We start from the raw sequence: 14830 nt of genomic DNA, 5'->3' as shown, positions 1-14830 counted from the left end.
GAGGGTGGGGCTGAAGGATAATCCTTGGTGGTCCCTGTAGATGATTTTCTTGGGTTCCAAGGTGAATAGTTGGAGATTGATTCTTTGGATTCTTCCGGTGAGGTATGAGGTGGTCGATTTGATGGCGACTCCTTGGATTCCAATGTTGTGGAGTCTGTTGGTCAAAATGTGATGGGAGACTATGTCGAAGGTGGCTGACCGGTCCAGGTTGATGAGGACTGCTGTTTCGCTGCGGTCCAGGAGGGCCCTTATGTTATCTATGGCAACAATCAGGGTGTTGTGTTTCAGGTGTTCGGTGAGTTAGTGATAGAGTGCCTTCTTGAGAATCTTTGCTGGTATGGGGTACATGGGTTACTGGATGGATTCCTCAGGACTGGTGTCACTTCAGCATATTTCTAATCCTCTAGAAGGGAGGCTGAGGTAATGGAGGTGTTCAGGACTTTCTTGAGCTCTTCGCCAATTGTCTAGCTCCCGAGCTTGAAGAGATGAGTACAGGGGCTGTGGGTCCTCACATATGCACGGAGTTCATGATGGAGATGGTGGCTTGAGTAGTGAGAGGGTCCCAATGGGTGAGCCGATGTTCGGGGTTTGAGTTCGTGCTTATGAGCAGGCTGATGCTTCTGGCAACGGTGGCTTGGCGTTTGAAGTTTTCATAGATGGCTGAGATCTTGTTGTGGAAGAGGTCCGCCAGGGTGTTGCACAGTTCTTGTAAGGCGGTGATGTTTTTCCTGTCAGTTGACGGATTGTATAACTACTTAACGATGGTGAAGAGCTCCTTGCTGCGGTTTGCACTGGCATCTATGCAGTCTGCTAGTGCCTTCTTTCAGAAGGCAGTGGTACTTTTTGAGTGAGGTTTTAAAAGTGACATGGCCTCCTATCTCTTTGCTTGTGGGCCACTTTCTTTCTTGTTGCTGACAGTTGCGTTTTGTGGATTTCAGCTCTGCGGTAAACAAGCTGGATCTTCTGGTTGGGCCTATGGATTTTGCTGGTTTGGCGGAGGCGATTCGGTCGGTGCAATCAGTGATCCACTGGGAGAAGTTCTTTGCAGCCTGTTCTGGGTTGGATGTTGTGTCTGGGAGGTGGGAGTTGAGTGTTCTTCCACTGGTCTTCGGTTGTGTGGAGCTGGGGGGCCTGGTGGCAGTATTGGTAGGCCCGAGATGAAGTAGACACTGTAGTGGTCAGTCCAGGTGAGCTGTGAGATGTGGTTGTATTTGACTCTGTCGCTGAACGTGAAAATGGGGTAGAGCGTGTATCCTGCGATGTGAGTGGGATTGGTGACAAGTTCCTTGAGGCCAATGTTGTTCATGCTTTCCAGAAGGTTGATTGTGTTGGTGTCACTGGGGCGGGCAAGGTGGAAGTTAAGGTCTGCTAGGAATAGGTAGTGCTCGGAGTTGATAGCGATCAGGGCGCTAGGTTGGGGATGGCGTTGCAGGAGCTGGGGCATAGTCCTGGTGGTATTTATGCGAGGGTGCTTCTGATGGTGCTTTTCCCGTCTGTGTGTAGTTGGAAGTTGAGTTGCTCCGTTATCGGGGTTGGGTCGTCGGAGGAGGCTGTGCAGCTGATGGTGTCTTTGTAGGTGATGGCGATTCTACCTCCGTGTTTGTGTATTCGGTCCAAGTGTGTTATCTTATAGCCGTCGGGGGTGGCAATGGCGCTGCCCGGCATGGAGGTAAGGTTCAGCCAAGTTTCAGTGAGGAAGATGACATCAGGAGTGAGGGATGAGATTGTGTCCCAGATCTCAGTGGTTTGTTTGCTGAGGAACCGTGCGTTGAGTAGAATGCACTGGAGTTGTTCTGTAGCTGGCCAGGTCGGCTTCGTGGATGCAGTCGGGTTTGTGGTGACTCCAGCATTATTGGTTTCTTCGGTGTTGCAGCTGAAGCAGCATTGTTTGCAAGAAAATGGTCCCTAGTGGTGCGTGGAGATGTGCAGCAGCAGTAGTTGTTGATACGACCGGGATCCAAGACTTGGAGATCAGCGGCGGTGCACCTGTGTGAAGTGGAACAATCAGGGTTTCTGGCACAGGGCATGGTCCGTACTAGCGCAGACTGGCTTGCTTTCGGCACGGCTGCACTGGGGCTTCCATCAAGTAGATCCTGGGAGGAAAGAGGGGTGTGGAGAGTTAGGCAGAAAGAATGGGGCATGGAGAAACAAGGAAGCAGCAGAGGGGGCCTGGCTCAAGGACCTTTTCCCCTCTGATCACTAACTTTAGCAGTGGCCCCTTAGAAGGTTGGGACCCTGGGAAACTGGCCACTGTGCCCATGGTTTAAAACGCCTCTGCAAATCTGTGCTTTTATTTCTCTTGGTGTTTCTCTTGGTGTCCTATACTCGAGCTCATCGATCAAACTCAAGCCCTCCTTAAAACCATTATTCAGCCATTTTTGATGCATCTTGGTCTGAGACAGTCTCCCTTTCAACAACCGGAAAGGATCTGCCTCAGTCACTGTTAGGTGTTGTCCTGTGAATGCACAGTATCTCCCTAAACACCTCTTTAATAGGTTGGTTGTGCTGCACTTCTTGCTGTAGACATCCTTTAACAAACTTATTCATGCTTTGAGCTGATCCATTAGCACAGGGTAAATACAAAGCAGTTCTCAAGTGACTAAAAACCCATGTCCCTAATAAATATCCTGTATCCCTATAGAAATGTAATGCACCCCATCCATGGCAATATACTTAGAAAATCCTTCCCTAGAAAATACATTGTCCAGAAACTCAATAACAGAAATCCACTTAGAGGCACTATCTGCCAAGATTATGACAAACCTCTCTGATGCAAGCATCAGGTTGAACGGTTTGACAATATCCAAACCCAGTTTGTTCCAAAGTCTCTCCTGTACTTCCGCAGATGACACAAGATCATTCCTTAAAGCTTTACTGTTGTCACAACATGCACACTGTGCGCAGTCCCATACCGCACTTTCCACTGTGTGATACATTCCAGGCTGCCAATACTGCTCGCTGGCCCATGCCTTGGTCCTCTTCGTTAATAAATGGCCGTCGTGTGCTGAGTTCACTCCCTTTTCTCTTAAATCCTTGGGCGGTATCAACCTCTACCCTCTATTCAAAATTCCACAGCGTATACATAAGCCATCCTTTACGGTCCAAAAAACCCTCCTCAGGCAGACCCATGAAACTAGGCACTCTCTAGCTACATACTCACAAACCTGCACCAGCACTTCATCCTCTTTCTCTGCCTTGGCCCATTCACCTTCAGCAATGGCACACATTTACCCGCTGTATAGCGAGTGCCTCTTGATCATGTCCTTCTTCCACAACAGGTAACCTAGAAATGCTGTCAGCAGTACTATTCTCTTACACAGATAAATAGTCTACCTGGAAATTAAAATCCATGACTCCCTCCAACCTCCAAAGCAAGTGAATAGATTCCTTACTGGTCTATGGTCGGTTCTAACAATGAAAGGCAACCCCCATAAATAGAATCAGAAATGCTGGATACCCCATGTGCAAGCAAGAGCCTCTCTCTCTCCACCACCAAACAATGCAATCCTGCACCCTTCAGAGCTTTTGACGCAAAGGCTACAATCTTTTTCACACCTTTGTCAAACAGGTAGAAAACCAGCCCAAGCCCTTCAAACTGGCCTTAGTTATCAGAGTGTTTTTTAATGTGTCATGGTGCCCCAAAGTGGTCAGTTTGCTAATGTGATGCTTTATCTCTTTAAACACCTCTTAATATCCCTCAGACTACAAAAATCCATCACCTTTTTTCAAAAGCTGTCTGGTAAGATAGGCTAAACCCGTAAAGCTTTTGATAAACTTAGCATAGTACTCTGCCAAACCTATGAAAGAATGCAGTTAATCTTTTTCCTAGATTCCGGGCCTTCACATTGGATATCACTAAATCACGTTTTGGACTTATACTTTTGCCCAAGGCTGTGTGCCACAAGGAAGTCACCATATCCACCCTGAAATGAAACTTCTCTCTTTTCACAGTCATTTTACACTATTCCACAACCTTTCCACCTCCTGCTTAAGTATTATATCATGATCTTCCTTACCACAACCATAGACCAGAATATTAACCTGGAACATTTTTACTTGCACAGTGCAGTGTAACAGCTTTCTTATAATGCACTGGAAACATGCAGCTGCTAGACTGAAAGGCACGCAAACAAACCTGCATGCCGCCAGTGATGTCACAAACGATGTAAGAGTTGTAGATTCCTCATGTAACACCACTTGATGGTATGCAGTAGAAAGATCAATCATGCTAAACATCTGGGTTCCATTCAACATAGATAACTCCTAGCTGATATTAGGTAGTGGTTGCCCATTTGTGTCTATTCAAGTGTTGAACATCTATGCATAATCTAATACTTCTAGCACTATTTTTGGAGCTAAAACAAATGGTGCTAGCAATTCCGATGACTGAATCTCTTCTTTCACCCCAAATTCTGCAATTGCTCTAATTCCCTTTCCAGTGGCTCAGTCATCGTGAGGAATTTTCTAAACTCTATGCATCGCTGGTTGTAACCTTCTTCAAAACTATTCGAGGCTCAAACCCGTTTAATTCTCCTAATTCTTCTCTAAAAACTTCAGAAAACTTCTATACTGTGCCCTCGTCTTCACTTACCATAGCCATTTTCAACACTTGATCAGGAGAATTATGATTCAATCTAATCCCCAAATCACTCTGATGTCTCCACCATAACAAGCTATCGCCTCTTTTGGGAACTTCAGTCTTTCCCATTGCCTCTCTGCCATTGAAATTTATCAACATTGGCATATACCCACTTAAATCAGTGATCGCTTACCAATGCCAGGTTTCAGTAACTTTGTTGTCCTTACCAAAGACATCTTCTCAAATTTGATCTCCTTCAAGTGTACATGGTGACCTCGAATCCACTAATACAAAGTTTTTTTAACCATCTAACAATATCATGCACTCTGGCATGGTATGTTTCCTGCCATCACAAATGCTCAACAAATCTTTAAAATCAGACACACTCAACACAATATTCTTCACTCCTACTTAAACTAGTTCAGTGTGGCTCACAATACCCCTCTCTTCTCTTTCCTCTTCATACCACTTTTATGTACGGTCTCTTCTTTCCCAGATTTCCTGCATTTGGAATTCCTAGAATAACAATTGGGACCGTTAGCCGTAAGCATATTACTACCACATCTGTAACACTATGCTACAGTTTGAAAATACTGTACAATTCATGGCGATTTCCCATGATTTTGCAATATCTTCTCCATTGAGACCGGTTTCTTCTTCAGTTTCAGAAATATTGTGTTTCTCCTTCTGCATCTCCCTCACAGACCCTGAAGTATGTTTCATTAATTCTTTGATGGCAATTGCCTCCTTCAAATTGGGATTTTTAGACAATAACTTTTCTGGCACTGTGATTATTAGTAGAGCACACCAACTGATCCCTCGTTAACAAATCTACAAGTTCTTAGAAAAAAAGTGATAAATGGAATCCTCGAATGAATCATAAGCACTGGCAATTACTCAAGACCGCTTCTCAATCCATCTTGTTTTTGCTCACTATGCCACATAACATTAGACATATCCATTTGCAAATCAGCCTTTACCCTGCTCCAATAGGAATACCCTAGTCCAATCTGCTAAACTAGGTCCTCTCTGAACTGGAACATAAGCTCAGAAACCATGGACTTGGATGCTGCCGGGGTAATTTTCAGTGGCTGTGGTTAATTCAAGCATTCCTTCCACCAGTTTTTAAAAATGTTGATAATCTAAGTGAGAGAGGTGTATGCCCAGAAGTGTGTCCTGTGCTCACTGTGACCAAGTTGTCTCTGATTGAAAATCTCAAGTAAGCTAGAACCAGTCTTTGGTTGTTTGTGTACCAGTTCAGAAAGACCTGGTTTGACAGTTTGGGCTGGAATGTTCCTATTGGAGCAAGGTCAAGACTGATTTTGCATACGTCTTGGCCTAATCATAGGTGGCATGGTGAGCAAACAGTGATGGACTGGGATGTGGCCCTGAGTAATTATCAGTAGCTACGATTAATTCAAGAATTCAATCCATCTCTTTTTTGGACTTTTTGATGTTCTGTACACTGACAGCGTAGTCTTTCCCTGCTAATGTGCGAAAAAATAATCTCTCTCCAATGCGACATTTATTTATTTACCAAAATGCTATTTAAGCATTCTTACTTACGTCTTAAAGACATCCATGAGTTTGCCTTCTCCGTAACTAGTATTAATGCATTTCACTCTTTCGTAGATATTGCTTTGCTCCTCTCAGGTTATGCAATAGCACACCTTCTTTCCTGGCCACACAAGTTCCCTAAATAAGAGTCAGGTCGTTTCTTACATCTGGCCCAAGGTAACAAGGGTTCTCTTACATCCGAAAGGAATTGAGGGTTGTGAGATTCTTGTGGCTTCCATTTTACTGAACACGAAAACTTAACACAAATAGTTAACACAACAGACTACTTAACCCATTAAACAAAAAAACTAATTTAAAGTAATGGGTTAAAATTATTAGGAGTACTCTTATAAATTCATGTAGCTTGCACATATTTTTTTTTTTATTGGGTTGCTGTGCTGAGTCACAAAGAGAAGGAAAAAAGTAATCAGCAGTTTATTAAATTCCCTTATGACACTGCAATTGTGAAATGTACGTGAAAAGAAGAAAACAAAAGTGGGAAAAACTGAGTTCTAACTCTCAGTGCACTTGGTGCAGAACACCCCAATACTACGCTGATCCTTGTGTGTGTGTGTCCAGTGTCCATCCCATTCAGATGGGTTCATAGTTGACCGCTGTGGCAGGAACAGTGCCAGCATTAGCACTGGTGACACCCAGCACGACCATCATTATTGGCGCCCTCTTCCCCATAACCTCCTTTCGCCGTGGATTCCTTCACCACCACCTTCCAACAATGCCCCCTCATCTCCCCATAGCCCCTCCCTCACAAACATTACATTTGTTTTTATAGGCCTACTCATACCAGTGTAGGGTGTCAGAAAAATGTACATCACACACATATTATATATACAAAGACAAGGAATCATATATGTATAAATCAATCTGTAGGAAATGTTACAAAAGACCACGAGGATTACAAGGTGTAGACGTCACATGTCACTGATACTACTAGGTAGTGTATCTTGAGAGTGTGTGGTCTACAGAAGCACAAACTCAGTATTTAAAACGTGTCACAGTGGTTGGGGTTGGCTTTAATGATGGGAATGTATTTCTACCCAAATGAACCTTATTTAGCAACAGTAGGATAATGAAAAACTTGGGGGAAAACCTAACGTTCTAACCTATACAAACTGTAGAGTTGGTTCGTAGGTTGCTCTGCTATATTAGGGTTGTAACTTATGTAATGCAGGTAACAAAACGATCTCTGTGACAAAAACAGAAACCTTCCGAGCTATCCACATAAAATACAGTGCTGTGACCTGCATGGTACACTTTTTTTGCAGCAGGCATGTTCTCTATCTGCGCTACTTTAGGATGAGTCCAAACTACCACTAGACAAAAGAACTCCCTCCAGAATTAACTTGACATTTTTATTGTTGTTGAATACCCCTAGAACTCTGCAGTAAGTGCTTTTGAACACATATGTTATTTCTAAACACAGCGCCCCCCTCCACTGCCCCTCAGCTCAGCGCCAGGTGCTGCTGCACCGGTCGCACCGGCGCCGCACTAAAGGCAGCTGTGGATAGGAATTTGTTGCAATCATTTCCACAGTGGGGAACTATGGCCCTGAAAATGAGCCGCCGACATTACCTTTGCATTAGTTCACCATGGCGTACGGAATGACGCGCTTCAGATAGCACGTGGCTTTTACCGCCATGTGTGCTGATTAGTGCTTGAGGTTGACTGTAAGCTGAATTTGAGTGATGACGGGTGCAATGGATAAACATGCACTAGCTGGAGATAGTGCGCCCCTAAGTGCAACATGTACTCAATTAAACTAAAAGAATAAAACTTACGTCTTTTAGTGTACCGGTAGAATGATTCCTTAGTCCTTAACCAAGGCACTGCAGCAAAAATAGGGAATTTCAGCTTCATCCTCAGGCCTTGTGTTAAGGTAGATTCAATGAGTGGTCTGTCCAAAACCTGCCCATAGCACAGTCCAACTTGTCTCCAAATATGTGTGCTCCAAGGAATAGTGAGCCTCACAGGGTTTACAGAAGATGAATTGGATTAATATAGGATGTATCAAACTTCCTGCAGAGCAGCCAAATCCTTCTCAACTGACCCTGGTTCTACCGTTGCAATTCCAAAAGTGAGCTACATGGTCTACCAGCATTCTAGTTAAACCCATGAATAAAGTTAAAGGCACACAACCCAGCAGATTACTGGTGGACTATGCAGTTTCTGGTTACGAATAGACGAGCAGTATGCTTGAGCTTTTTAGCCATATGTTTTATGGCCTTCGTGCATTTGTAAATAAAATGTAAATCCAGTATTTGTGCATTATTGGCCCTGTGGTCTTACGTTGTGCTTAAAGGGCACCCAGTAAACACCATTATCGTCGGATAGTGTATTCTCAATCATCCTATTGCTCTGAGGTATAAAACGTTATATTTTCAGAGCAATGGCTTTAATACAGTTGTTTTCCCCCCATCTCTTTCTTCTAACCCAGTGGTTCCCAAAGTGTGCACCGCGGCTACCTGGGAAAATGTCAAACCTAGCCAGGGGAGCCACGCACCAAGCACTTCAATGCATTAAATGTTGAAGGGTCTATTGGCTTCAGTTAAACTAATTAGACTTAAACACATGATGTAGATGATTTGTAAGGGACATGCCTAAACCTGTAAACGTAGTGCTTAATTGATGGCATGTCGAGGGAGATGACCCATATATTTTTACTGGATCCCCATGTTCCAACACACTCAAAGTAAGCTGAAGATGCCTGATTTATTTTGTTAGACTCGTTAATAGTTTCGTTTTTTCCAAATGCATTTTACACCAATGCAAGTTATCAGGAAAGTACAGTTGTCCTGTCTATTAAACACACTAAGTTTTGAAATTTGTACTTGAATCATAGGTACTTCCAGTACACATTTCTTTCAATACCCACACATTTCTAGAAAGGCCTGCTCTCTCCTTGAGAACAGGGTAGTGAAACACCATATACGGCATAATGCCAACATTTGGAAGCAAGAAAGAGGGATATTTAAAAAAAAAAAAATGATGAGGAATTTACTTTACTTTCATTGATTTGGAGGTAATTATAGGGAGGAGACAGCAAAAATACAGCTGTATGTGGTGTAAAAAAACATGAGTCACCCTGCTGAGACAGGTGTTGGCACGTATGACATGGGTAGAAATGGAAGTGCATGCAAATATTCTTCAAGCACATAAACACTTTGGCAAAGGGGCCTACAAGCATAGGGGTGCTATTAAGCACCGCAAGTGGGATAAAAATCTGAGAGGGTACTCTAAAAAAGGCATGGGCAAAGAAATGTAACTAGGAATATTTTATTAGAGGCGCTGCCTTGGTACTATTAAACATGCTGCTTATAAGATTATAATACCTTCATCAGCTTCATTTCAATTATTTTCAGGGAGAAAAGTGCAAGGACTGCTGAGGACGGGCTCACATCCACCCCACCCTCCAAAAAGTAACAATGGGGAGCCACGGACAATGGCCAATTGGCCAAGGGAGCAGCAGGTCAAAAAAGTTTGGGGACCACTGTTCTAACCTACAGTCACCACTTACGATTGAAAGCGCTAGCCACAGACTTTCCCTGAAAGTGGGAACATATTTTGTCTATGGCTGCCAGCTTGGATTTAACCTCTGTTGTGGGAGCTTTCAAAAAGTGTACAATACAAATGCAGTTGATTCATTCATTTTCAGTGTTATTTTTTTTTTATTAAGTGAAGCTTTTTTCCTAATTTCCTAGTGCCTGTATGTGATTGTGTGTGTGTCAGACCTGACAACTTTAACAATATTTGTACTATTGAAGAGCAGACAGGCCTTAAGGAGGTGGGGTCTGGAACGAGGTGCACAGCTTTGAGCCCATCCACCTGCCAACCTTAGAACTTGTCAGTGCTCAACCCAACCTTTCCCCAAAAACGAATTCAAAGTCTTTGGATGGGTGTTGGCTAACCAAAGCTTTTAGACACGAGCTGGAAACCCACTCTATGCGGATTTTTGTAGTTCACCTGGGGCCCTATTACACCTAGAGGGCACTGTCCCTGTTTGCACCAGGCACAGCTTAAAACAAGTGCACCGGGGGAAAGAGCACCCTATTACACTGAATGTGCTGCCCATAGGTCAGTCGTAAAGTCGAGCTGCCCTGGGGGCATTGCTTTCAAATGAAAAACGGACCGGCTTTGAAGCATAAGTTCCGTCTTTCAGTGTGCAGGCTGCAACTTATCTTCATTTTGAAGAGGGACAAGAGATCCCTGTGCAGGCGGGTGCAGTGAGTGACTGCACCTGCCTACAAGGGGATGTCTGGAGGGGTCCATAGGACCCTCTTTGCCCCTCGTGAGGAATGCCATCAGGGGGCGCACCGAAAGTGCGCCTCCTGACAGTTTCTTTGCCTCTGCGCCCATGTCTGTAATGCAGCGCAGGCTCAGAGGCAAAGGGATTCCGTCATTTGCATGAGGCCACGCCCCCATGCAAATGTAAATGTACATGTATTTATATAGCGCAAATTACCCACATCGCAGGCATCTAAGCGCTTGCTTAGGGAACCCGTCCTGGTATTCCCCTGTGAGATAACCCCGGTCAAATGAGGAAACATCCTCAGGTGATATGTGCACCAGCGCTATCTGTATTACATAAAGGGCTGCATAAGCATCTGTAGCCTTTTCTCTAAATCCAAAGTGCCCCCGGGGGCAAAAAACAAAGTGGGCGGGGCACTTTTCATAATGCAGCCCCTCGTGCTTACCGTTTTATATCTACTCTTCATCGGATGACAGATTGAAGGCAGCTTGTATCGTTAGAGATAACAGGTCTTGTGTGTGTGTTTGTGTAAACTTTTTCCCTTCTCTTTTTCCGCACAGGTCTGCAGCTGGTTTGCCCTCTAACCTGTTCCATCCTTTACCTTGCATGGGCTGGGTTTCCTCCGATTGGACAGCCTCTCATGTCATTTAACTTCCTCTTTCGAGCCCTCCATACTTGCCTCTTGTAAGCTTTCACCCATAGCAACGACATCTCCCTTTTCTGGGAATCAAGCGTGGATGTCAAGACTAAGGCTGTTTGCCCCGGAGATGATGTTATGAGTCTGGGTGAAAGGTGAATGGGAAGTACCTGTAAGGATAAGTTTCGTCTGTCATCCGCCCCCTCTTTAAACCCTCCCGTCCACGGCCCGGGACCTTATCTCTCCCCACTGGCTTCTGTTGATTTCCATCTGCATTATCACGTTCTATGTTTTTCACACACCTCCAACGCCCATCCCTCCTCTTCTTTCTTCGCTGTTTGAGCTCTCTTTTCCCTCTCAATCTTTTAGCAGTATCTCAGTTTCGTCACGTCCCTCCCTCGGTCTCCACCTCAGCACCTTCTGGATGGTCCTTTGCTTTCCTTGGCTTCCAACATTCTGAGCGCCCGTCATGTTCGTTTTCGCCTGCTCCTTTACATTTTTCCCAGTGCTTTCTCTAATCCTTTTTCTTCACGAGGGGTGTCTTGGCTTGTTCATTTACTCTAGCTACGGTTCGGTTGTTTCCCTCTGTTAAGTGTGCACTGTGTGTGCTCCTTCGTTCTGCACAGGCTGCATGCAAATGAAATACAATAATAGTCAGTAAACCTTCAGTTGTGCAGGCTGATGTGCTGCCTCCGCCCCTGGCTTGGGACATTGATGAGTCTTGCAGAAGAGGTTGCTGCCTCTAACCCAAGAGTCACTTACACTTCTGTCCACATATCTATGGTCTTGTGTTTGGGCTAACTGAATGGTCAAGGTTTCCGTGTTCGGTGTAGTATGTTCGAAGGACAAGTTGATCTAAATCATATAGTTATTGAGCTATTTCGAAGAGTGCTGAAGCCTTGTGGAATCTGATGTCTGTATACACCAAAGCGCTTGTCTCAAACTTTGTTTATGCATGTTGTGGAAGCGGCCAATTAAAACCTAAGAAACCCCCCAATTTCAATTAAGTTAAACCTATTCATTTAATGGCATATTTCAGTATAAGAACACGTCTGCTGCCTAACTCTTAACAAAAAGTTTAAGGGTGACTTTGTTGATTTGCATGAACCAACATCTGCGCTTTAATTTTGTAAATGCCATGTTATGTAGTAAACTCCTATATAAACCTGTTACACCATGCACAGGTGGGAACTTAAACACGATAGAGTACTTGCTGTAGGTCACTGGAGGTGGTACTCAAACATTTGCTTTGATATACTGGGACCCTGCCATACAAGACTCGAATGTGTGTGTGAAATGTAGGCTTACCTCCGGTGCTTGTGTCGAGAAAAATATCTCTGCTCATCCATTGTCCTACATAGCATAAGGTGTATTTGTAAAGCAAACGTTCACCCCATGTGGCAACTTGGCGTTAACAGCTGCTTATTGTAAGCAACAAAATGGTACTTATTTTTATCAACCTCAGAATGATGAAAGGCTGAGTAGACCCACAGTGATTTGATCCTGTGACCCTGCAGTGAACACAGATCCCTGAAGTGGATGCCTAATTTCAGTGAACTACCAGATGCGGAGCCGGCATTTATTCTTCACAAGTAGTGCATTGGACCTTACTCATTTAGAATAATCATTTCTGATTCTGCCCACAAAGTTCAGTTACCACGTTTTCCAAAAATACGTACGTTCCTGTAGTTCTGCACCCATTGACGTATGGTTGCTTCAAGCTTCATTATATATATCTTAGTAAATTCATGAGAAGAATGTTGAAAGTCGTGTGATTTGTTAACCGTACGCCTAATGACTTTCTCTCTCCCATTCTCTTGCAGGCGATGTTATTGTTGACATCAATGGCACATGCGTTCTTGGCCACACCCACGCTGAAGTTGTGCAGATGTTTCAGTTGATACCTATTAATCAGTATGTGAACATGACACTATGTCGGGGATACCCTCTCCCGGACGATGCTGAAGATCCAGCTGTAGATATCCTCGGCGCTCCACCAATTGTCAATGGTCTGACGGGAACCAAAGGAGATCCCAACATGAACAACTTGGACTTGAAGCCTGGTGCTGTGGTTGTGGACCAGAACGGGAAACCAGGCCATATTTTAATAAATGGCCGCCTCAATGGACCCTCGATGGACCCACTTGAACAAAGAGTTTCTACGGCCTCGTCTGGGAGTTCTGTGCCCGAACTGATCACAATTCCCTTGGTGAAAGGTCCTAAAGGGTTTGGGTTTGCAATTGCAGACAGCCTCACAGGACAAAAGGTGAAGATGATTTTGGATAGCCAGTGGTGCCACGGGCTTCAGAAAGGAGACGTAATCAAAGAGATATACCATCAAAACGTACAGAACCTGACACACGTCCAGGTGGTGGAGGTTCTCAAACAATTTCCCATAGGAGCCGAGGTGCCGTTACTCATCCTACGGGGAGGTAGGTTTCTTCCAGCGCCTGCTCTTTTAATTACTCCCAATTAGGCACCATGTAGACTGCCCTCCCAGTGGACTGTCCTGTAATTAGTTTGCATTTAGCAGATGACTGTGCTGCTGCTCCAAGTTCCCTTGCATCTTAGCGGTCTTGTTCAGGTTGCCCTTTGCAGTAAAGCTTGATTTCCTAATTAAGCATGCTGCTTTGGTCTTGATAATTAAACATCTTTTTACTTAGTTGTTTTTTTTTGGTATCGTATTGGGAAATATATTTCGTAGGAATTCGCTTTAACAGAAGTGGGAGCAAGCTGGTACATTAACTACTGTTTTTACAGGGTGTGATTTAGCAGCACTGGTGCTCAAAGCACGGAATGGCCATAATGCTGGATCCACGGTGACGTTTATAAATTTTCAAGGAGTTATGGTGAAAAGGCATATCAGAAGTCACTCTTTCTCGGTCTTAGAAGATACTTGGCGCTGCCTAGTCTAGTCGATCGAAGCTGAGCTGCTAGAACAGGCCTCAGTACTATCTATTTTATCTAAGAGCTTTTTTCAAGCAGTTACATGGGTGTCATTTTAGGTGAGGTGAACATTGACTTCCTTGTGGGTAGAATGTTTTTCTGTTTTGGCAACAGACTGTTTATATATTATAAAATAGCCCTATTCCTGTGCACAACTCGAGGCTACAAAGTGCTTTCAAGTCTGTTTGGAATTGTGATAAATTTGCTACATCAAGTTATAATTATTCAGCACCACTAATATAGTGGGTGAGTTCAGTAACTTGATAGCGTTAATTTAGTGACTAGCACCGTGAAAATGACAGTTTGTGCAGATATTTCATTATGTTTCTTAACCCATCATTTGACGTGTAAATTTTGGAGCTTCCATCACCATTTTTATAATTGCACTTACTGGAGGATGACTCTGTTACTCACATTGCACGAGGGTAAATATTATTCAGTACCCCTAAGCAAAGGGGGGAGGTTAGAATTCATTTTATTAGAGAGAGCACACTGCATCATTTTCTTGGAAAAACGTTTGTTGAAAGTAAAGTAGTAAACATGTTTGCACTGCTTTCTAAAATGATTTCGTGTTACCTCGAATTACATCTGAAGGCTGTAGAAAAATGCTGCAACACAACTGAGCTGAAATAATATTGATTGACTGTTGATAGAACCCGAGTCTATACACTTAAAATTCACTTCCTGCATCTGTGCTGATCAGCGTCAGCCCTTCAAATGGATAAAGGGATCTTCAGGTCATGGAGTTTATAAGTTTCAGAAAAATAGCCTCTCCAACATGCAATTTAATTTACCTTGAGTTTTCATTACATCAATTGCAGTGGCAATATCTCAAAAACTTGGTACC

At 43.8% G+C, this 14830-nt stretch overlaps 1 protein-coding gene across 2 annotated transcripts in view; it reads left to right on the top strand.

The window, feature by feature from the left end:
- Positions 1-14830, top strand: part of MAGI3 (membrane associated guanylate kinase, WW and PDZ domain containing 3) — a 1323293-nt gene that overhangs the window by 774635 nt on the left and 533828 nt on the right. For both annotated transcript variants that reach the window (XM_086923326.1, XM_086923327.1), the window contains exon 10: positions 12861-13469. In XM_086923326.1, the coding sequence (XP_086779452.1) occupies positions 12861-13469 (609 nt within the window). The remainder of the gene's footprint in view (positions 1-12860; positions 13470-14830) is intronic.

The sequence above is a fragment of the Lissotriton vulgaris genome, chromosome 5, assembly GCF_964263255.1.
Source record: "Lissotriton vulgaris chromosome 5, aLisVul1.2, whole genome shotgun sequence".
Taxonomy (NCBI): domain Eukaryota; kingdom Metazoa; phylum Chordata; class Amphibia; order Caudata; family Salamandridae; genus Lissotriton; species Lissotriton vulgaris.
Note: the sequence above shows the minus strand (reverse complement) of the source record. Positions and strands in the feature narration are given on the sequence as shown.